This window comes from Schistocerca piceifrons, chromosome 1 (genome assembly GCF_021461385.2).
Source record: "Schistocerca piceifrons isolate TAMUIC-IGC-003096 chromosome 1, iqSchPice1.1, whole genome shotgun sequence".
Taxonomy (NCBI): Eukaryota; Metazoa; Arthropoda; class Insecta; order Orthoptera; family Acrididae; genus Schistocerca; species Schistocerca piceifrons.
Window position 1 is genome coordinate 880557145 of NC_060138.1, and position 24919 is coordinate 880582063.

At 45.1% G+C, this 24919-nt stretch overlaps 1 protein-coding gene and 1 non-coding gene across 2 annotated transcripts in view; both read right to left on the reverse strand.

The window, feature by feature from the left end:
* Positions 1–9037: 9037 nt before the first annotated feature.
* Positions 9038–24919, reverse strand: part of LOC124776205 — a 332368-nt gene continuing 316486 nt past the window's right edge. The window contains exons 10-11 of the mRNA XM_047251046.1: positions 22622–22789; positions 9038–10273 (exon numbers count right to left, since the gene is read on the reverse strand). Of these exons, the coding sequence (XP_047107002.1) occupies positions 9621–10273; positions 22622–22789 (821 nt within the window). The 3' untranslated portion in view covers positions 9038–9620. The remainder of the gene's footprint in view (positions 10274–22621; positions 22790–24919) is intronic.
* Trnat-ugu lies at positions 22213–22287 on the reverse strand. The gene has a single exon. It is a non-coding gene; the product is annotated as a tRNA-Thr (tRNA).

Sequence of the window (24919 nt, forward strand, 5' to 3'; positions counted from 1 at the left end):
TAATTGGTATAATGTCAACATTATCCTGATGCCACATGTCCTTGACTTCCTCAGCCAGTTGGATGTATTTTTCAATTTTTTCTCCTGTTTTCTTTTCTATATTTGTTGTATTGGGTATGGATATTTCGATTAGTTGTGTTAATTTCTTCTTTTTATTGGTGAGTATGATGTCAGGTTTGTTATGTGGTGCTGTTTTATCTGTTATAATGGTTCTGTTCCAGTATAATTTGTATTCATCGTTCTCCAGTACATTTTGTGGTGCATACTTGTATGTGGGAACATGTTGTTTTATAAGTTTATATTGTAAGGCAAGCTGTTGATGTATTATTTTTGCTACATTGTCATGTCTTCTGGGGTATTCTGTATTTGCTAGTATTGTACATCCACTTGTGATGTGATCTACTGTTTCTATTTGTTGTTTGCAAAGTCTACATTTTTCTGTTGTGGTATTGGGATCTTTAATAATATGCTTGCTGTAATATCTGGTGTTTATTGTTTGATCCAGTACTGCAATCATGAATCCTTCCGTCTCACTGTATATATTGCCTTTTCTTAGCCATGTGTTGGATGCATCTTGATCGATGTGTGGCTGTGTTTGATGATACGGGTGCTTGCCATGTAGTGTTTTCTTTTTCCAATTTACTTTTTTCGTATCTGTTGATGTTATGTGATCTAGAAGGTTGTAGAAGTGGTTATGAAATTGCAGTGGTGTAGCCGATGTATTTATATGAGTGATTGATTTGTGTATTTTGCTAGTTTCTGCTCATTGTAGAAAGAATTTTCTTAAATTATCTACCTGTCCATAATGTAGGTTTTTTATGTCGATAAATCCCCTTCCTCCTTCCTTTCTGCTTAATGTGAATCTTTCAGTTGCTGAATGTATGTGATGTATTCTATATTTGTGGCATTGTGATCGTGTAAGTGTATTGAGTGCTTCTAGGTCTGTGTTACTCCATTTCACTACTCCAAATGAGTAGGTCAATATTGGTATAGCATAGGTATTTATAGCTTTTGTCTTGTTTCTTGCTGTCAATTCTGTTCAGTATTTTTGTTAGTCTTTGTCTATATTTTTCTTTTAGCTCTTCCTTAATATTTCTATCATCTATTCCTATTTTTTGTCTGTATCCTAGATATTTATAGGCATCTGTTTTTTCCATCGCTTCTATGCAGTCGCTGTGGTTATCCAATATGTAATCTTCTTATTTAGTGTGTTTTCCCTTGACTATGCTATTTTTCTTACATTTGTCTGTTCCAGAAGCCATATTTATATCATTGCTGAATACTTCTGTTATCTTTAGTAATTGGTTGAGTTGTTGATTTGTTGCTGCCAGTAGTTTTAGATCATCCATGTATAGCAAATGTGTGATTTTGTGTGGGTATGTTCCAGTAATATTGTAACCATAAGTTGTATTATTTAGCATGTTGGATAGTGGGTTCAGAGCAAGGCAGAACCAGAAAGGACTTAATGAATCTCCTTGGTATATTCCACGCTTAATCTGTATTGGCTGTGATGTGAGGTTATTATTATTATTATTATTATTATTATTATTATCATCATCATCGATTATTCCCATTTAAAGAGAGCGTTTTAACTTGAATTCCTTTACTTTAATTTCGTTATTTATTAATTATTATTATTATTCACATTTTGGTCTTATTCGATCATCAGTGGATCACAAGGGGCATTTTCTGAGTTTTTTTATAGCATTCCTTTTTGCCCACTCTTTCTTTCTCACAGAAATGGCTTCTTCTGCTTGTCAATCAAACTGTCTCGGTCTTTTTGGGTTTATGTCATGCCAACTGACAAGTCGTCAGTTTTCTAACTCCTACACAGTGTTATTCGTGCTTGCTTCAGGTCTTACTCTGTTAATCCATTGCATGGTTTCAGTTTTAGTTAGTTAATCTGGTTATTTCCATTCTTTTCATGTTCTTGTAGAATCATAGCTTTCTTTTTTTCGTATCCTGACAGATATTGGCATATTTTTATCTTTGTTCTTTGTGTGTTCCTTATTCAGTCCAATTTGGACCTCAAATGCACCTGATTTCTTTTCGATTTCTTAAATGTCTCTCTTTCCCTATAATGTGAGAACAGTACTTCAAGCTCAGACAGACACCGGTCTGATGACTTTGTGCCTCCGTTTTGTTCACATTGAGAGGCATTTTTTTAATTGTAGACATCGTTAGTAAACTTGAAAGTTTTTTCAGTTTTGTGACATCGAGTTTCATAACCAGAGTACTTCCTTGGATGGCTTTGCTCAGATATTTGACTGGCAAACACATTCGATTTTGTTGTTCACAAAAGCTAACAAGTGCATCTTAAATACTGGTTCTTCCTGATTTGATACGTCCGTCAATGCGATGCTCCGAATTTAGTTATCACCACACTTTGACTACTATCTCCTCGACAACTGAAAATTAATGCGAGTCCGACTCCTTGTCTCATTCTTTTTTTTAATTTCAAAACGTTCCGAAACTTCTCTTTTGATCTTAGATTTTGTACCATTAACGGTTTCACGAACAATTGCATCTGTTCTGAAGTTTGTAGTCTTTCAGAATCTGGAAGTGACTTAGGGCCCACTCATTAATAAGCGTTTTTTTTAAATGAACTTACAAACTATTTTTGTAATAATTTTTTTAGTGTCAGAATTAGTTTTAGAATTGAAATTAGTTTTGGGTACTATCTGTTTGGTCTGAAACTTGCTTAATATTCGCTAATTTTGTATTCAAGTTATTGCGCTCGGTGCAGGAGACATTGAGATGGAATTTTGAATTGTTTATTTATTGAATTTAAGGATGGGATATGGTGTTCTGACCAGGAAAACCAAAGGTCTCCTTTACATTTATGTTCGTACTCTGCAGATCGGTTAAGTAGTCGCCACGTTTTACTATACCATGCTTTACGGTTTTCAAAAATAGGGACATTCAGTCTATGGAGATCAGTGGTTGACGTACGATACCTTTATTTGTCTAAATTAAGAAGTAACAAAAATAAACCAATTTTGGTCATGTCCATATATTGGTCGTCTATAAATTCTACATGTCGTAAGCTGAATTTTGATCGCTCAAATTGTTCAGAACAGTACAGACTGTCCTCGTGCAAATTCCCCAGTGGATCTTTGTCACCTCTATATCAGCCTGTTAATTTGGATATTCTGTTGCTAATATGATAATGGCTGGTTACAAGATTCCTTTCGCCACCATCTTCATTCACATGTCAAACTGACAAACTAAAATACTTTTCCCGCATTCAGCCTAAAAGTTTTTTTTTGTCAGTAAATGTATGACCGTACCGTTTCTCAGAAACTTTTATTAGCATTCGCTCTTATTTCACCACCACAGTAGACCTCTGCTGGTTCTGATGCTATCAAAGTAGCTCCTTCACAGATAGGACTACTTGTCAATATATTTCTCAGTGACTGAGGTCACTAACTACAGATGATCTAATGGTACAACTCAATGTAAATAGCTACGTAGATGGTTTCCAGGTCTTGCACAACTTACACAATCACACACCTTTTTTAATTAGTTTTCCGCTCGACTATTGCAACGTGTGTTGAACTTACACTCAGATTCTTCCGAAATGTATTAAACATCTACATCCACATCTACATCTACATTGATAATCCGCAAGCCACCCAACGGTGTGTGGCGGAGGGCACTTTACGTGCCACTGTCATTACCTCCCTTTCCTGTTCCAGTCGCGTATGGTTCGCGGGAAGAACGACTGTCTGAAAGCCTCCGTGCGCGCTCTAATCTCTCTAATTTTACATTCGTGATCTCCTCGGGAGGTATAAGTAGGGGGAAGCAATATATTCGATACCTCATCCAGAAACGCACCCTCTCGAAACCTGGCGAGCAAGTTACACCGCGATGCAGAGCGCCTCTCTTGCAGAGTCTGCCACTTGAGTTTATTAAACATCTCCGTAACGCTATCACGGTTACCAAATAACCCGGTAACGAAACGCGCCGCTCTTCTTTGGATCTTCTCAATCTCTTCCGTCAACCCGACCTGGTACGGATCCCACACTGATGAGCAATACTCAAGTATAGGTCGAACGAGTGTTTTGTAAGCCACCTCCTTTGTTGATGGACTACATTTTCTAAGCACTCTCCCAATGAATCTCAACCTGGTACCCGCCTTACCAACAATTAATTTTATATGATCATTCCACTTCAAATCGTTCCGCACGCATACTCCCAGATATTTTACAGAAGTAACTGCTACCAGTGTTTGTTCCGCTATCATATAATCATACAATAAAGGATCCTTCTTTCTATGTATTCGCAATACATTACATTTGTCTATGTTAAGGGTCAGTTGCCACTCCCTGCACCAAGTGCCTATCCGCTGCAGATCTTCCTGCATTTCGCTACAATTTTTTAATGCTGCAACTTCTCTGTATACTACAGCATCATCCGCGAAAAGCCGCATGGAACTTCCGACACTATCTACTAAGTCATTTATATATATTGTGAAAAGCAATGGTCCCATAACACTCCCCTGTGGCACGCCAGAGGTTACTTTAACGTCTGTAGACGTCTCTCCATTGATAACAACATACTGTGTTCTGTTTGCTAAAAACTCTTCAATCCAGCCACACAGCTGGTCTGATATTCCGTAGGCTCTTACTTTGTTTATCAGGCGACAGTGCGGAACTGTATCGAACGCCTTCCGGAAGTCAAGAAAAATAGCATCTACCTGGGAGCCTGTATCTAATATTTTCTGGGTCTCATGAACAAATAAGGCGAGTTGGGTCTCACACGATCGCTGTTTCCGGAATCCATGTTGATTCCTACATAGTAGATTCTGGGTTTCCAGAAATGACATGATACGCGAGCAAAAAACATGTTGTAAAATTCTACAAGAGATCGACGTAAGAGATATAGGTCTATAGTTTTGCGCATCTGCTCGACGACCCTTCTTGAAGACTGGGACTATCTGTGCCCTTTTCCAATCATTTGGAACCCTCCGTTCCTCTAGAGACTTGAGGTACACGGCTGTTAGAAGGGGGGCAAGTTCTTTCGCGTACTCTGTGTAGAATCGAATTGGTATCCCGTCAGGTCCAGTGGACTTTCCTCTATTGAGTGATTCCAGTTGCTTTTCTATTCCTTGGACACTTATTTCGATGTCAGCCATTTTTTCGTTTGTGCGAGGATTTAGAGAAGGAACTGCAGTGCGGTCTTCCTCTGTGAAACAGCTTTGGAAAAAGGTGTTTAGTATTTCAGCTTTACGCGTGTCATCCTCTGTTTCAATGCCATCATCATCCCGTAGTGTCTGCATATGCTGTTTCGAGCCACTTACTGATTTAACGTAAGACCAGAACTTCCTAGGATTTTCTGTCAAGTCGGTACATAGAATTTTACTTTCGAATTCAATGAACGCTTCACGCATAGCCCTCCTTACGCTAACTTTGACATCGTTTAGCTTCTGTTTGTCTGAGAGGTTTTGGCTGCGTTTAAACTTGGAGTGAAGCTCTCTTTGCTTGCGCAGTAGTTTCCTAACTTTGTTGTACCACGGTGGGTTTTTCCCGTCCCTCACAGTTTTACTGGGCACATGCCTGTCTAAAATGCATTTTACGATTGCCTTGAACTTTTTCCATAAACACTCAACGTTGTCAGTGTCGGAACAGAAATTTTCGTTTTGATCTGTTAGGTAGTCTGAAATCTGCCTCCTATTACTCTTGCTAAACGGATAAACCTTCCTCCCTTTTTTTATATTCCTATTAACTTCCATATTCAGGGATGCTGCAACGGCCTTATGATCACTGATTCCCTGTTCTGCACTTAAAGAGTCGAAAAGTTCGGGTCTGTTTGTTATCAGTAGGTCCAAGATGTTATCTCCACGAGTCGGTTCTCTGTTTAATTGCTCGAGGTAATTTTCGGATAGTGCACTCAGTATAATGTCACTCGATGCTCTGTCCCTACCACCCGTCCTAAACATCTGAGTGTCCCAGTCTATATCTGGTAAATTGAAATCTCCACCTAAGACTATAACATGCTGAGAAAATTTATGTGAAATGTATTCCAAATTTTCTCTCAGTTGTTCTGCCACTAATGCTGCTGAGTCGGGAGGTCGGTAAAAGGAGCCAATTATTAACCTAGTTCGGTTGTTTAGTGTAACCTCCACCCATAATAATTCACAGGAACTATCCACTTCTACTTCACTACAGGATAAACTACTACTAACAGCGACGAACACTCCACCACCGGTTGCATGCAATCTATCCTTTCTAAACACCGTCTGTACCTTTGTAAAAATTTCAGCAGAATTTATCTCTGGCTTAAGCCAACTTTCTGTACCTATAACGATTTCAGCTTCGGTGCTTTCTATCAGCGCTTTAAGTTCCGGTACTTTACCAACGCAGCTTCGACAGTTGACAATTACAATACCGATTGCTGCTTGGTCCCCGCATGTCCTGACTTTGCCCCGCACCTGTTGAGGCTGTTGCCCTTTCTGTACTTGCCCAAGGCCATCTAACCTAAAAAACCGCCCAGCCCACGCCACACAACCCCTGCTACCCGTGTAGCCGCTTGTTGCGTGTAGTGGACTCCTGACCTATCCAGCGGAACCCGAAACCCCACCACCCTATGGCGCAAGTCGAGGAATCTGCAGCCCACATGGTCGCAGAACCGTCTCAGTCTCTGATTCAGACCCTCCACTCGGCTCTGTACCAAAGGTCCGCAGTCAGTCCTGTCGACGATGCTGCAGATGGTGAGCTCTGCTTTCATCCCACTAGCGAGACTGGCAGTCTTCACCAAATCAGATAGCCGCCGGAAGCCAGAGAGGATTTCCTCCGATCCATAGCGACACACATCATTGGTGCCGACATGAGCGACCACCTGCAGATGGGTGCACCCTGTACCCTTCATGGCATCCGGAAGGACCCTTTTCACATCTGGAATGACTCCCCCCGGTATGCACACGGAGTGCACATTGGTTTTCTTCCCCTCTCTTGCTGCCATTTCCCTAAGGGGCCCCCTTACGCGCCTGACGTTGGAGCTCCCAACTACCAGTAAGCCCACCCTCTGCAACTGCCCGGATCTTGCAGACTGAGGGGCAACCTCTGGAACAGGACAAGCAGCCATGTCAGGCCGAAGATCAGTATCAGCCTGAGACAGAGCCTGAAACCGGTTCGTCAGACAAACTGGAGAGGCTTTCCGTTCAGCCCTCCGGAATGTCTTTCGCCCCCTGCCACACCTTGAAACGACCTCCCACTCTACCACAGGTGAGGGATCAGCCTCAATGCGGGCAGTATCCCGGGCAACCACAGTCTTAGTCCGATCAGGGCATGCGTGGGACGAGCTGGCCGTCCCCGACAAACCCCCATCCGGACCCCCACAGTGATGCCCATTGGCAACAGCCTCAAGCTGTGTGACCGAAGCCAACACTGCCTGAAGCTGGGAGCGAAGGGATGCCAACTGAGCCTGCATCCGAACACAGCAGTTGCAGTCCCTATCCATGCTAAAAACTGTTTTACAAAGAACTTCTGAACTAATCTACAGAGAGCGCAAACAAATCGACAAAATTTAAACGGTCATTAAAATACAAGATTGCCTAGTAAATGCAGTAATGCTGCTAATTGCGCACTGCTGACACTGCTCGGCGGCGGAAGGAGACTAAGCGAAATTACACTATTCAGGTACTAAGACGCGATGCTACACTCTCAAATACTATAATACGCCCGAAATTTATGAATTAAACAATGCAAGTACCAAAATCACGCAAAGAAATTAAGAATTAAGCTATGTAACAAACGAGTGAGATAGGAGTATACGACTTGCTGCTCAGCTGCTTATCCAACGGCGGCAGGGAGTCTCCGTAATCGCTTCCTCCAACATATCGAACAATTTGAAGTACTGTGTGCAGTCATGTCGGATACTCACCACTATAGTGTATTAACTGCAGTTTGAGGCTTACTGCCAGAAATGAGGTTGTCCAGTTTACTTGAAGATCATCTTGAAAATATGACGATTTAACATGATCCATATAGTGCAATGAACGCACAATAAGCTACGTTTCCAACATTATTTGCTAAAACAGTGTAAAATCTGGTGCTAATTAACATGTCGATATAAACAATGCAAGCGATGAAAGTCAATAATCTTGTGTTTTTAAATCCACTTCCAAAAGCGCCGTAGTTACAACGTAGCTTTTAGCTTCGACCACACCCCTAAGGAAATCGACAGTTTTTATTTATGCACAATGAACAACACAGACAAATCTACTACAGCTACTTTTATTATCAAAATAAAAGAAAGGTAGTATTTTCATTTACCTCGTGGTTTTTTTCGTAGTTACCTGATTTAGATGTATGGGATACAGTTACATATTTTAAGAATTCGATGATGTTCCTGGGTCTATCACCTGACGGCAAGGGCTTTAAAGCAAGCTCCCTGAAAGAACTGATGATTTTAAAGCGCTTTAACTGCAGTTATTTAGGGAAAGAAAGTACCCATTTGTCGAGTTTCACACAGTTATTGATTTATTGTATGATCCTAGATATATTAGAGGTCTGTGACATCATTTAAACACGATCACCAGACAAATCCTTATGTCTGTTGTGTGTGAAGTGTAACGTAACCTGGCTCAACCTCAGTTCTGTTTCATACCTGACACTATTCCCACAGCAAGAAAATATGGAACTGCTGGTCATTCTTGTTCTGTTGGCTTGAAGTGAGTCAGCAACTACTCGGGCGTGGAATGTCACCGCCTAGTCACTTCGACAGGATGTAGTCTAAAAAAATGGCTCTGAGCACTATGGGACTTCACATCTATGGTCATCAGTCCCCTAGAACTTAGAACTACTTAAACCTAACTAACCTAAGGACAGCACACAACACCCAGCCATCACGAGGCAGGGAAAATCCCTGACCCCGCCGGGAATCGAACCCGGGAACCCGTGCGTGTGGATGTAGTCTTCGTCGCTGCTTTATGCGTAGTGGACAGAGCAATGACATGTGGCATTCTGCTGCAGAGTTAGTTTGATTGATAATGTGCTTTTGAGGATAAAAGTGAGAAAAGAATAGGAGAGACAGCTCACGTCTTTAACTGAATTTGTATTTTATATTTTTTTTACAGGTCTTAGACACGCACTAACAAGTTGAGAAAGGGAACTAATGTATATAGTTCCTTTTCTGTTAATGTTCTACATTCAGCCTCTTTAGAGGAATGAAGTGGAAGAATTAATACAAACATGAATGAACAATTTTGAGCTCTGCTTTAACGGCAAGAATCGCTATCTTAGTCTACAGAGATCATTTATTGATGTCATTTTGTCCCTTTCGTAGTGTTCATTTTAGTGTAATTTAAAACAACTTTATTGTCAAACATATTTTTATTTAACTAAAAGTTTATATACAACAAGTTATGTTACAATATGTCACAGGAATACTGAACAACGAAACGTTGCTGTGTCAGAGTTTACTGGTCAGAATGCACGCCACATGGCCTAGCAGTCACATTTCTTAAAAACAGTGACCTCCAGTTCTCCGTACAAGTCCTCCTCCATTTGAACGAGCGCGGTCTCTCGAAAGTGTCATTCCCCTGCTCGCACCGACACAGACAGCTAAGGGCAACGGTAGCGGCTATTCTGGCTCCAGTTGGGTCGCGTCCTTCAACACTATATCGCGTCGCCTTCCGCGCTCGGGGGCGTAGCTTCTGCTGCTGCTGCTGCTGCAGTCTTCGCCTCTTCCTCGGTGGTGTGACCGTCTTTGGTGCTAGCGGGTGATCCGCTGCTCTCTTCATCCTTAACCTTCTTCGGACTTCCCGACTCTTCCGGCGGCTGCTCGTCAGTTCGATCTTCACTTTTGTTCTCGTCAACTTCATTGGGCTTCTCCTTTACGTCACTACACTGCTCGGTGGCGTTCCGCCCCTCCGTATCTTCGTAAGCGTGGTTGACGTTCCAGCCGGCGGCAGCAGGCGCCGTCGTATCGAAGTTGGCAGCAGCTATGCTCGCGTTCACCACCTCATTGGCGGAGTAGCTTTTGGACGTGTCCTTGTTGATAGGCGAAGTCTCAATGGCAAAAGCGGCCGCTTCCTTGTTCTTGTTCTTTTTGGATTTCCCAAATCCTTTTTCTCCACCGTCCATGAATTTTATCTTGTCCTTGATGATGTCATTACCCTCGACCTGCGGTCGGCGACGCAGGTAGAACTTGTTGAAGAAGAAGTAGAAGGTGCCCACGACGGCGCACATCGCGGCGAACACCTGGTAAGTGGGTCGCGTCCCGATCCCCTTCATCAGGTAGCCGCCTACCAGACTGCCAGCTCCCTTGCCTGCGGAAACAAACCGAGAGTCACAAAACAAACAAACAAAATCAACATTTGTATGTGTGATTTTGTTGGCTCAAAAATATGCTGGGTGGTCAGAAATAGTCTCAAAAGCTTGAAAAGGCGTTCCAGGGTAGGTCTTGCCGACAAATGACTGTTAAGAATAAAATTCGATACGTTGCACCGTTTCCGTAGTAATTACCATGAATTTAGCCAGTCAAGCCGTTGCGCGCGCAAATTCAAGCACCCTGCTAGATACAACTAGTGCAATTTGTTCTCAAAGCGTAGATGATAGAACACGAGACTACTCAGCCTTTGACTCAGGTTCCATCCTACAAACACCCCATTATCCAGTTTTTGTACCGCCCTCTTGATCCGGTTTAGGAAACCGAAAGGGCCGCTTGAGTTTGTGCGCACAACGGCTTTATTGAACTGGCGCAACGTATCTAATTTTTTCTTAGTATTAATTTATCAGCACAAGCAAACCTGCAACATCCTTAAAAGCTTTTCAGACTGTTTCTGGCCACTCTGTACAATTTCAGGTCATTTCGGTAAATTCTGAGCAACACGTGTCTTCAAAACAGACGTGTGTCCACATAATTATGTAAATCGATGAAAGTAAATTTATAGAAAATTTCTAAATACGGTGCTACAGAATGATGATGTTGATTAGATGCGTAACTGGAGTAACTAAGAGATACCCGATCGAACTAGGACGATAAGAAATTTGTGGCACACCTTTACGAAAATAAGAGATCGGCTGACAGGACTCGTCCTGAGGTATCAAAGCTATGGAGGTAATTTGGTTGATAGTAGTTGCAGGCGAGAGCAAGGCTCAACCACAATAAGCAAAAGTTCAAATACAGAAGCAGTTTTCAGTAGTGACGTGGAAACAAAGGAGATTGTGCAGGATATTTTAGAGTGGAAAGGTGCTAAACAGTCTCCGGAATTAATACCCCAAAATCATCGAATTGTACATTTCCTTTTTTTTACCTTCAAGATATTTTCTTGTACAACTTCGTTGAGAGTCTGATTGTATAAACATTACTGCTAACATAATATCTAATTGTTGGCGATGATAACAGATGCAACTTTAATGAGTTGATTCAGAATTATTTATAATGTTCAGTATCTTCAGATATTTCTTTTTATGAACTACACAATTGGTAATCCGTCATTTCTGTCTTCCGCGAAGTGAGTGAAAGGAATAAGCGGTATCTGCCCCAAGTTAATAAGTGTGACACTAACGAAGCTGCTCACCCGAAGAGCTGAAGAAGTTGACAGAAGCTTCGTATGCTACGTTCTGGTGATTGCCTTTACGACCGAGATTTGAACAGGTAAAACGTCATAGGTATTCGTTCCATTTGCGAGTACAAGCAACAAACTACGCACAAGAGATAATATTTCATTATTTCTTTCGTAATTAAAATTCCGCCTTAACATTATATTGCCAGCAGTTATTTCATGTACTTTTCTATGGAGTTTTCATGGAAGTAAGTATATCTTTTTTCGCATATAAAGTTTTTTTAAATTGCTGTAACTGCTGTAATTTCATAGGTCAATGAGCCGAAAATTTTGGATAACGGTCAAAAAACAGATTTTTAGAACGTAATTCATTTTAAACCAAACTTATTCTCGAGGAAGTTTGGTGTTTTGATGTTTAACGTACGTTTTGGATTTAAGTAGGGATGCTGTTAAAATGCCCTAAGCAAAAATTATGTTTTATTTAGTAAAGTTACAGGAAAAAATTTATGGAAAAATTTTATCTATACATAACGAATATCTTTCAACTCTAGAAATATGCATTTTTTAAGTGCTTGCCGGAACAATACATTATTTACGTTAGATTTCCTGTCGTACTGCAAACTTATTGCTTGCTTACTGAATTGCTAATTTTAGCATAGGCATAGCGACTTTACGACTCTTGTGAAAGATTCTTATGAGAGGCACGAGTGTGTCGTCTTAATTTACGACAGTGAGCTTGGCTACGGGTCTGCAGTACGTGACGGAGGATGTACTAACTACAGCTAGGTTGACGAATGGGTAGTTGGCTACAAGTGCCCTATTACGAGCTGCAGGAGCGGGAAGTCGACAACAGAGGCACGTTCCGGAGAAGCTGTCCGCACGCTGGCATGAAAAGCAAACACGCACCATCTTGACGCTGAAGAAGAGAAGCTACGTTCCTATGCTTCGCAAGACAGAAAATTAATATAATTTGGAGCATAAAGGTCTGTGAACCAAAATGGCGGCCCCGTCTCTCAAACACGCCACTTGTATCAAGAAATTTCTTCAACTTTTGCAGTTACTGTGAGAAACGTACGAGAAGGACGTATGTGAGTGAATAGCTGCTATTGTGACAATGCCTAAATTCAAAGAAAATTGCGGAATGGGTTTGTTATCAGGTATAAAAGTGATAAGAGCTGTAAACTTTCGCACTGGTAGTTTACACAGTTATTTTCACGACTCACAATTACACGAAATCCCTTTAATGCAAAGTCAGTGACAGTATAATCAGTTGTGCAAATTCTGTATTCATATCGAGATTATTCGCACACGCACTATAACTGAGCCTTGTTTTGGCGTTCGTTTCTTTCCTAATATGTTAATACTAGCCACAAGGTTCAGGTATCTCCATTTCCTATGAAGCTCCAAGTCCTGTAGTTCCACAATGCACTGCCTCCTACATAGGAACTGTTATTTCGGTGGAACTACGTAGAACACATGCAACACAACTTGTTATAAGAGTCATATGATTCATCATCAATGGGAACACTTTTAGTCCGTCATTAATAATGGCACTGTAGCTATACTACACCATTCTCTTCTTCATTTTGTCACCTGTGTCAGTATTTTGTTCTACAACAGCCACAATACAGAACTGAAAGCAAGTTAAACTTGCCTCAGGGAATCTAATCTTGGCAATATGTTTTGCAGAACTTCCTATATGACGAAAACTTAACTGAAAGCAATTTTTTTTAAAACGTGTAAATGGAGAAAGACGATAGTGCAGAAGCTCTAACTATTAATATTAATTTCAGTGTAGTGTATCCACGAGCAATCCCAAAGGAGTAGTAAAATCTGTTTGAGCGACAAGAAATAAAAACTATTTTTGCGTCGGTTGGATCTGAACAACAATAATAAATACAAATAGCTAGGCAGTTATTTCCTTGGTAAGTAGGACCTTCAACCTGCCTAAGCCGGAGGAACATATCAAGGAGGATTTACAAAAATTCATAGTTTTTTTACTTTCTAAAATAAAATCTTAGTGATCTGCAATTATTCCTCGTTTATTAAGTCCAACTTTTTAAAAAAAATTCCTACAATCTGTTTCTAGTTATTTCACAAAGGTATCGTCCATGGCGTGTAGAAGTTCTGCATCAGTAAAAAGTTGCTGATCTAACAGCTGAATCTTAATTTTTGGAGGCATACATATTCAGGTCAGTTATCTGCAGGAGTATAGAGAAGATCAAAGACACTAAGACTATTGCAGTTACAGTATCAGCACAATTTTGTTTTGCAGAGTGTTTTCTGATTGAAAAAATAATTACCAAGTTTCAGTTCCGTACGTAGGAGATTGGGCGGAGGGGGTGTTTGTGGCTACCTCTATCTCTGGAAACAGAGTTACACTTCGTAACGCTTGCCACTTGCCAGTGATTGTTTTGTAAGAGATGAAGAAAATAGTCTCAGTTCTTTAATTCAGAGTCCGAGCTATCGGCACTGCTATTGTTAAAACATCTTTAAACTTTCAATTCATGTTTTGTCATTTGTTTGGGATATATTAGTTGTAAGGGATGTTCACTACTACGTGATATACTATTCCGCTTTGTATATTGCTGAAACATTTTGCAACTACCTTTCGCAATATTTGTAGCTAACTGGTCCTCGTGGAAAATGTGACGTGGTGCAGTGTGGCTTATATCCAGCTGAGTAACACCTGTCACGTTGTGATCACGAGCCGAGTGCGTGGGTGATAATGTGGTTGGTTGGTTTGTGGGATTAAAGGGACCAGACTGCTACGGTCATCGGTCCCTTTTTCCAAATACTAAAAACACCCACATAGAATAAAAACGATGAACAGAATAGATCACAGACGACACAGAACAAGAGAAACTGTACCAGACAAAACGAACTAAAATCACACAGATGGTGACGGTGGTTTGCCGACCATAGAAATAAAAAAGGAAAAGTCAACCACTTAGAAACACATTAAAAAATCAGTTTAAAATCGTAGGCCAAAGGCCAGAATCAACACAAAATAATAAAAGAAAACAGAAACACTCAGATTAAATGATAAAAATCCCCTGCCCGAATAAAACGTAAAACTACGTCAGCCATAGCAGAGTCATCGGTTAAAATGGCAGGGAGCGTGTCAAAGTGCGAACGACTGCCTGAGCACAGCTAAAAGTGGACAGTCCAATAAAATGTGTACCACTGTCAAAACGGAGCCGCAGCGACATAAAGGTGGGTCCTCACGTCGCAATAGGTGGCCGTGCGTCATCCATGTGTGCCCAATGCGCAGCCGGTAGAGGACAACAGACTCCATGCGAGAGACCCGCACGGAGGAGCGCCACACACCGGTAGGCTCCTTGATGGCCCGAAGTTTGTTTCGGGAAGGCAGGGCGCGCCATTCAGTGTCCCAAAGGTCTAGAATTGTGCTGCATAGGAACGCCCGCAAATCTGTCTCCGGGAGGCCAATGTCCAGAGATGGTGTACTGGTGGCCTCTTTCGCCAGGCGGTCAACATTCTCATTGCCGGGTATCCCAACATGGCCTGGGGTCCACACGAAGACCACAGAGCGACCGCAACAGGCAAGAGTACGCAGGGACTCCTGGATAGCCATCACCAGACGGGAACGAGGGAAACACTGGTCGAGAGCTCGTAAACCGCTCAGAAAATCGCTACAGATAATGAAGGACTCACCTGAGCAGGAGCGGATATACTCTAGGGCACGAAAATGGCGACCAGCTCAGCAGTGTAAACGCTGCAGCCAGCCGGCAAGGAACGTTGTTCGGAATGGTCCCCTAGAGTTAGCGCATAACCGACACGACCAGCAACCATCGAACCGTCAGTGTAAACAAAGCCAGAGCCATGATACGTTGCGAGGATGGAAAGAAAGCGGCGGCGGAAAGCCTCCGGAGGGACTGAGTCCTTCGGGACCTGTGCCAATTCCAGCTGAAGGCGAGGGCGAGGGCGAGGCACACACCACGGGGGTGTATGCAGAGGTGCCCGGAAAGGAGGCGGAAGAGGATAAGCCCCAAGCCAGGAGAGAAGCTCTCGGGCGCGGACCGCGATCGTATAGCCAGCCCTGGGCCTGCGTTCTGGAAGATGGACGTGCGACTGTGGGAATAGTAGCCGATAGTTAGGATGCCCGGGCAAGCTGAAAACATGGGCAGCATAAGAAGCCAGCAAACGTTGGCGGCGTAATCGCAGTAGAGGGACACCCGCCTCCACAAGTATGCTGTCCACTGGGCTGGTCCGGAAAGCACCAATGGCAAGGCGTAGCCGCTGTGGAGGATTGGGTCCAGCAACCGCAACGCAGATGGGGATGCTGAGCCATAAACCAGGCTCCCATAATCCAGACGGGACTGGATTAACGCCTGGTAGAGCCGTAACAGGGTAAATCGGTCGGCGCCCCAGCGGGTGTGGCTCAAGCATCTCAGAGCGTTGAGATGCCGCCAACACGCCTGTTTAAGCTGCCGAATATGAGGCAGCCAAGTCAACCGGGCATCAAAAACTACACCCAAAAACCTGTGGGTCTCCACCACAGCAAGGAGTGCGTCGGCAAGATAAAGCCGCGGCTCAGGATGGACAGTTCGGCGCCAGCAGAAATGCATAACGCGGGTCTTGGCAGCCGAAAACTGAAAACCATGCGCTACAGCCCAAGACTGCGCGTTGCGGATATCGCCCTGTAGCTGACGTTCAACAGCTGCAATGCCAGTAGAGCTGTAGTAAAGGCAGAAGTCGTCAGCATACAGGGAAGCGGAGACAGAATTTCCCACCGCTGCAGCGAGACCGTTTATGGCTATTAAAAACAGGCAGACACTGAGGACTGATCCCTGTGGTACCCCGTTCTCCTGGACTCGGGAGGAACTATGAGAGGCCGCGACTTGCACGCGGAAGGTACGATACGACAGAAAATTGCGGATAAAGATCGGCAGAGGGCTCCGAAGACCCCATCCATGAAGCGTAGAAAGGATGTGATGACGCCATGTCGTATCGTACGCCTTCCGCATGTCGAAAAAGACAGCGGCCAGGTGCTGACGGCGGGCAAAGGCAGTACGGATGGCCGACTCTAGACTCACCAGATTGTCGGTGGCGGAGCGGCCTTTACGGAACCCACCCCGAAACGGAGCCAGAAGGCCCCGAGACTCCAGTACCCAATTCAAGCGCCGGCTCACCATCCGTTCGAGAAGCTTGCAAAGAACGTTGGTGAGGCTAATGGGGCGGTAGCTGTCCACCTCCAAAGGGCTCTTGCCCGGTTTCAAAACGGGGATGACAATGCTTTCCCGCCATTGCGACGGAAACTCACCCTCGACCCAGAGACGGTTGTAAAGGTCGAGGAGGCGTCGCTTGCAGTCCACTGAAAGGTGTTTCAGCATCTGACAGTGAATGCGATCTGGCCCAGGAGCGGTATCAGGGCAAGCGGCAAGGGCACTGTGAAATTCCCACTCACTGAATGGAGCGTTGTAGGATTCAGAATGGTGGGTGCGAAAAGAAAGGCTCCGACGTTCCATCCGCTCTTTAATGGAGCGGAAGGCCAGTGGGTAATTGGAAGAAGCGGAACTAAGAGCAAAATGCTCTGCCAAGCTGTTGGCTATTTCGTCGGAGTCTGTACAAACTGCTCCATTCAGTGAGAGCGCAGGGACGCTGACAGGGGTCCGATAGCCATAGAGGCATCGGATCTTGGCCCAGACCTGCGATGGAGAGACATGGAGGCCAATGGTGGACACATACCGCTCCCAGCACTCCTGCTTGCTTTGGTGGATAAGGCGGCGGGCCCGCGCACGCAGCCGTTTGAAGGTGATGAGGTGTTCAATGCAGGGATGACGCTTGTGACGCTGGAGCGCCCGCCGGCGATCTTTTAACGCCTCAGCGATCTCGGGCGACCACCAAGGCACAGTCCGCCTCCGAGGGGACCCAGAATAACTGGGAACGGCAGATTCTGCGGCAGTAACTATGCTGGTGGTGACTGAGTGAACCACTTCATCAATGTCGTCATTAGAGAGAGGCTCAATAGCGGCAATGGAGGAGAACAAGTCCCAGTCAGCCTTATTCAGAGCCCATCTGCTGGGGCACCGAGAAGAGTGACGTTGTGGCAGTGACAGACGGATCGGAAAGTGGTCACTGCCACACAAGTCGTCATGCACACTCCATTGGACAGACGGTAAGAGGCGAGGGCTACAGATCGAAAGGTCGATGGCGGAGTACGTGCCATGCGCCACGCTGAAGTGTGTGAAGGAACCATCGTTTAAAAGTGAACGATCGAGCTGTGCCAATAAATGCTCAATGGTGGCGCCTCGACCTATTGCCACTGACCCACCCCACAGAGGATTATGGGCGTTGAAGTCGCCCAGTAACAAGAAAGGTGACGGCAATTGGGCTAGCAGTGCAGCCAGCTCATGCTGAGTGACATCACCATCCGGTGGAAGGTAAAGACTGCAGACGGTAATAGCCTGTGGCGTCCACACCCTAACAGCGACAGCCTCTAAAGCTGTTTGTAGAGGGACAGACTCGCTGTGAAGAGAGTTAAGGACATAGATGCAGACGCCACCAGACACCCTTTCATAAGCTGCTTGGTTCTTATAATAACCCCGATAGCCACGAAGGGCGGGAGTTCGCTTTGCTGGAAACCAAGTTTCCTGAAGAGCAATGCAGAAGAAAGGGTGAAGGCTGATAAGTTGTCGGAGCTCAGCTAGATGATGGAAGAAACCGCTGCAGTTCCACTGGAGGATGGTATTGGCCATGGCTGAGAAAGGCGTGACGGGACTGGGAAGGCAGATTACGCCGCTGGGTCACCTGCTGCCTCCGATTGAGCACCTGTGCTAGTGCTTTCCATGGCGTCGGAGGGACCGGCGAGATAGAGGTCCTCAGCGGACGCCAGAATCTCCACCTAATCCTCAGACGCAGAGCTTGTAGGAAGCGGTGGGATGGGTGCCACTGCAATGTCGTTAGCCTTGGGGACTGTCTTCTTCTTCTGTTTCTCTCGCTGTGCCTTCGGTGGTTCAGGCTGGGAGGACTTCACTGGGTCAGTCTCAGGGACAGACACGACCGTGTGTCCCTACGACCAGGGACCGGTGGTTGTTTCAGCCATTTGCGGCTGTCGGCTTTTGTACCGTTCGGAACTTGTGAAGGGAGGTCCCCAAGGGACCCCTTCCTGGCGAGAGGAGCCGAAGTAGTCATACGCTTCTTCGGCTGGGAAGGGGGAACTGACGCCCCCGATGGTTGGGGGGGGGGTGTTGCTCCTGAAGTAGATGGAGCAGGAGCAACAGGGAGTTTTGTGCCCCCCACCATCAAGGGGGCAGGTGTGGTCCTTCGACTCTGAGAGCTGACTGGAGCTGATGGAACTACAGCAGAAGTGACAGTTGCGGCATAAGAAGATGTCATACGCACTGGATGAAGCCGATCATATTTGCGTTTCGCCTCAGTGTACGTCAGTCGATCCAGGGTCTTGATTTCCATGATTTTCCGTTCCTTCTGCAGAATCGGACAGTCCGGCGAGCAAGGCGGATGGTGCTCTCCACAGTTCACGCAGATGGGAGGCGGGGCACAGGGAGTATCAGGATGGGAGGGTCGACCACAATCGCAACATACGAGGTCGGAAGCACAGCGTGAAGACATATGGCCGAACTTTCAACACTTGAAGCACCACATCAGAGGAGGGATATATGGCTTGACATCACAACGGTACACCATCACCTTGACCTTCTCAGGTAATTTGTCACCCTCGAAGGCCAAGATGAAGGCTCCGGTGGCAACTTGATGATCCCTCGGACCCCGGTGGACGCGCCGAACGAAATGGACACCTCGTCGCTCCAAGTTGGCGCGCAGCTCGTCATCGGACTGTAAAAGGAGATCGCTGTGGAAGATAATGCCCTGGACCATATTCAAACTTGTATGGGGCGTGATAGTAACGGAGACATCCCCCAGCTTATTACAAGCGAGCAAAGCTCGTGATTGGGCAGAAGATGCCATTTTTATCAACACCGATCCGGACCGCATTTTCGACAAGCCCTCCACCTCCCCAAACTTGTCCTCTAAATGCTCTACAAAGAACTGAGGTTTCATGGATATAAAGGATTCGCCATCAGATCGGGTACAGACAAGATACCTGGGCGAATATGTCTCACTTTCATTCAATGCCTTTCGTTCCTCCCATGGTGTGGCGAGGGAGGGGAAAGATTTGGGGTCATAAACGTTACCTTTAAAATGAGCCCTCGAACGCTTAGAGACTGCTGGTGGCTGGCCACCAGCGAGAGAAGATGTGCCACGCTTCATTGCGTGTCATCCACCCTGATGCCACCTACTCAGACCAAGGGCCCTCCCCACGGACGCCACCCAGCCACAGCAAAGGCCACCTGGCAGGATGGCCATTGCCGGGAGTCCCGATGCCCCAGGAAGATGGGCATCTACTCCTTGGCATACGTGGGGAGTTAACGGCGCAGGCATCAGTAGAGCGATCCCTGTGTTGTCAGGGGGCTACAACCAACAGGGTACATGGCGGCCCCACCACAACGGACTGGCTACCGTGCTGGATGTTAGGTAACATGTGGTCCATGGTCGCCGTCAGTGCAGAAAGAGGCACTGCACAGTGCAAGGTGTAATCTGCACGCAGGAACGTAGTCATGCCCAAGAGATGGAGAGCGGGCAGGACTGCAATTCAACAGCGAATAAGCTGGCGAAACGTCTGATCGCAAGATGGACACAATGCACCACGTAAGGCGCCCTTCCCCAATCGGCTCGCTCTTCGGAAAATTTTGAGATATGGAGGTCAAACCCAACAGGGGACCATCACATAAGGCCGAAAAGTTTGAGACTCCTTTTAGTCGTCTCTTACGACAGGCAGGAATACCACGGGCCTATTCTAATCCCCGAACCCTCAGGGAGGGGGGGGGGGGGGGAGAGGGGGGGTGTGATAATGTGAATGACAGTTTTCTCGTCTCCTATTGGCTGTCCAAAGCATGCCTTTACAAGTGTTTAAGCGTTGCCTTTCCTGTCCTTTGATTGACTAAAGGTCGATAACAGATTCCAGAATGGCTTGACAACAAGTTGGTGGCGACTGTTCGTAGAATGAGGTCGCTCTGCGCAGGAGTGTGCGCTGCGGTCATGTCCTGACGTCGACCGACTGTCGTATCATCCTCTTCATGCGGCGTCACGGAGATGCAATATGGGGAGCCATGTGGCCAGCACACCGCTTTTCCGGCCGTTCGCTTCTCTTCAGACGTTTGAATCACTACTCATTCTAGTAGTTTCTCAATTGTCATCAGGAGGCTGAGTGCAATCCGTCATAGCCCTCCCACTAAGGAAAATACATGAGTTTCGGCAATTCAACCTGGGTCGTTCACATGAGAGAGAGAGGCGCTGGTCACTCGGCTACAGAAGGTAACTGCATAGTGCGACAGTGCGTTTTTATTCAAAATGGATCTTTTTAAAGTACTGCATTGCGATTTTGACAAAGCGTTATGGCACACATTGCACCATGGCAATAAAAGTGTTGTCGCGTCTTTCAAATTTCCTAGCTCTTTATTACAGTCAGGACGGGTATGGTCAAAGGACCTACGAGTGTGTCAATTGTTTTGCGAAAGAGACACAATTTGATTAAGGAGCCTGTTTCCTGATTCTCATTACTTAAAATGTAAGTCCAGGACACATTAGATTATTTAAAATTTCTCCTAATTATCATAATTGCAGTAAATATTCTAGAAGCTATTTACATCTCAAAAGAACATCTGAATATTAAGATCTTCAAAGAACACAAGAAATGGACATGGTACATTAGTAGCTGGGCCGCAGGAAAAATAAGCAAGCCAAAACGAAAAATTTCACTTGGAATGAGTTCGGCCAAAAACTACGCGATGTGACGGGACAAAAAAATTGCTTTGCTCACATTGCTCTTCAGTAATGTTAGTTCAGCCTGCATGATATGAAATTGCATCTGCTAGGCAACGAATAATCACTCACGTGTTAAAAAGAAGTTCAATGAACAGAATTAAACTAAGTGAAACCCGCGCTTCCACAATTTCCATGACACCTGACAAATCGGTTCGGGCCTAGCGTGGTGTTTGGCGTAGACACACCTGCCAAATTAAACACTCGCCACCGTAGGGTGGAGGCAGCTCCAGCACTGCTTCCAGACGCCAGAGTCCGCGCCGCTCAGGATTGGACACCAGGACTGAAGTATGGGCGCCAACGCCCCTTCTGTCCCATTCTGAGTTCCGTACCAGAATGGGCTTCCCAATTCCCATCTCAGTTGATTTGATTTTATCAGGGAAGCAAGAACAACTTGGTCAAGCCTGCTGCTGCACAGAGTTGAATGTGCGTTATCGTTCCCTGTGTCTCTAGTATAGTCAACCAATTCCCTTGATCAGTGAAAGATCTTTTACCAGCTAGACGATTTCCTCAGGTCTGGTTGATCCGAATAGTTTGTGCTTAATCTGCAACGCCCATGTGAAACTTAAGACTTAAGACCTGTCCACATCACGTTTTCCGGAGTAATTTCGGCTGCAGATGCACTTTCTATAAATATTTATATGTAGATAAAGGTTGAGATGAACTCCATCCATTCAAACACAGTACTTTGTTTCCTTTCACTCCAAGTAAGTCATTTGGGCATCTCAGACAATTTGTAATGTGCTGAGAAGACTAAATATTACGGCGAAATGATAAGAATCAAGACCATAAGCTGTCGACAGGCGTTGATCTACATCAACGGGGCTTTTGAAAATGTGTGCCTCGACCGGGACTCGAACCCGGGATCTCCTGCTTACATGGCAGACGCTCTGTCCATCTGAGCCACCGAGGGCACAGAGGATAGTGCGACTGCAGGGATTTATCCCTTGCACGCTCCCCGTGAGACCCACATTCCCAACTTAACGTCCACACACTACATACGTAGTGCCCCTGCCCATTACACTCATTACTCGCGGCAGACAATCGTACCGAGTCCCGTAAGAGTTCGGGAAATGCGTGTGCATCCAGCACAGAAGAAGGTCAATGGCCGGTTAGCCTTACCTATATATAAAGATGGGATATGTCCGGAAGAACAGGTATCATCTTCATATAAATATTACCGTCGAACCCTGCCTGGAATATTCTCATCGTGACCGCAGCGCTGAAGAGCAAGAGCTGGACACTTACCGACTCCGAAGTAGAGTCCGCCGAGCAGCCCCTGGATGCTAGTGTCTGTGGTGGTGGTGGATAGCTTGGCGGCGTACGTCACGGCCGCCGTGAACGACAGCGAGCTGGTCACGCTCTCCATCGCCTCGAAGATGAGGCACAGCCACGGGTTGTAGATCAGCGAGTAGCCTGTGGGCAGAACGCAAACCGGCCGTCACGGCACGCACAGTGGGCAGCTGGCGCTTTCCATACCTCGCGCAATGAGAGTCCTAACCCTTCTACAGTCAACACTTTATTACCATTTTCGTAAAGAAAAGGGAAATGTCAGGATTCATACAGGAAAGCAGCGTCATTAAATCGTGTGGTCTTAAACGAGAATACTAACTTAAAGGGTGCGCATCCAGTATTTCCCTGTTAATAAAAACTGCTAAATATAATTAGGCGGCAGCTTAACCCAAACCATACTTTTTGCTATAAAATGTTGTATGTGCTCCGTTTGTTGGATGTTGGACGTTTTGGCGGTACGCGGTTTCTAATCCCGTACTTGCCAAACTCTTCTCCGTCGCCACTTCCACATCGTGTCGTATTCGTGAATTAAGAGGCTACACATCAGAAACTGGTGAACTGAACACAGTCTTAACGTGCGCCCACAAAAAAGTCAAGAAGGATTATGTCCGGTCAGCATACTGCCCATAATGGTTGACCTCCTCTGCCGTTCCATCTGTCTGTAAAGGTTGCACCCAAGATCTGGCGAACGAGTGACACTCAGCGTGGAAGTGCACATTCTTTTCAAACTCTGTACATAGGTGAAATTTTTATTCAGATGCTGTCAGAGCAAATGAACTTCTAGTAAAGCTACCGTTTGCAAAAACACACACTTCTGTAAAACCTTCGCGAGTTAAGCTGGCATATGTAACAAACAACGTAGATGTATCTAGCGCAGCTCCTTAAAAATAAATCTTTGCAATGAGGGTGAGACTGTGTTCGACTTGTACATTCAGTATTTTCTATATTTTTCATACGAAATACAATCCATTGTGTAGAAAACGAACTTTCAGTTGAGATACACTAGTTCAGTTTACATTATTAGTGATAATACTTTATACACATGATGAGTCGCGTAAGACATAACAACTCTTACTGCGTGATAGTTTCGAGATACCGAAATCAGGACCGAGTGAGGTGACGCAGTGGTTATCACACTGGACTCGCATTCGGGAGGACGACGGTTCAATCCCGCGTCCGGCCATCCTGATTTAGGTTTTCTGTGATTTCCCTAAATCGCTCTAGGCAAATGCCGCGATGGTTCTTTTGACAGATCACGGCCGACTTCCTACCCTAATACGATGAGACCGATGACCGCGCTGTTTGGTCTCTTCCCCCAAACAACCCCAACCCAACCCGAAATGAGGTTGATACACAATGTGCAGGGGTGAGACATTTCTTCTGTGTTTAATCCTGTTAACCGAGACATCGTAGCAACTTAGATTTTTTAATAGGACGACGTATCTTTTTTAACGCCATTTGAAAGACGAGTAGTGTGATATCGCTTGTTTAAGCTTTTCGAAAAGAATCCCAAAAATTTTCTGAAATTGAAAGCCAATGCGGCCGGAACCGGTAATTGCGGTGCGACCCAAACACCGCCAGGCCCGGCGTTGTATCAAGTTTTTCGGCGGTTTATTTATCGCCACGATAGCTGTTAACTTTAAAGTGGTAGTAAGTAGACACAGGTGAAATATTTTTCTTAAAACCCTTACGTTACGCTAGCATCGACATACTATTTCGGGGGATTCGGTTAGGTTATCGCTGGACAATGGAGAGGTAACTGGAGACCAGTGACGGAGTGAATTTACGTTTGGAAACCGTTAGATATCGACATCCCGCTAAGCTACGGCTTATGGAGACACCCAAGCTCTTTCCTTTACTGCCAAATACTCTCTTCTTAATTAGCAATAATATGATATAAAGCTTTTTCAGTTTTACTGGTCCGTTAATGAAATACAGAAGACGCGCACCAACGTCGGAGAGGCTCAGCATTACGAAGTGCGTAATTGCTTGCTTCTGGACTCAGTTCATCTGTTTGGCCATTAACAATTTCGATTACACGCGTTTTCAGAGCCCTCTGTCTTCAGAACGGAGGGCTACGCAATACTCGCTTTATGATGTCTGAGTGACGGACACTGGTGCGCATGTGACAACTGGACAAGTTTAATGTGACAGAATACAGCATTTAGAACGCCGCAGGGCAATTTGCTTCAGGTGTGACAACACTGCCGTTCCCACAATTAAACCGCGCTCTAAAATCACGTCCAGCTGACA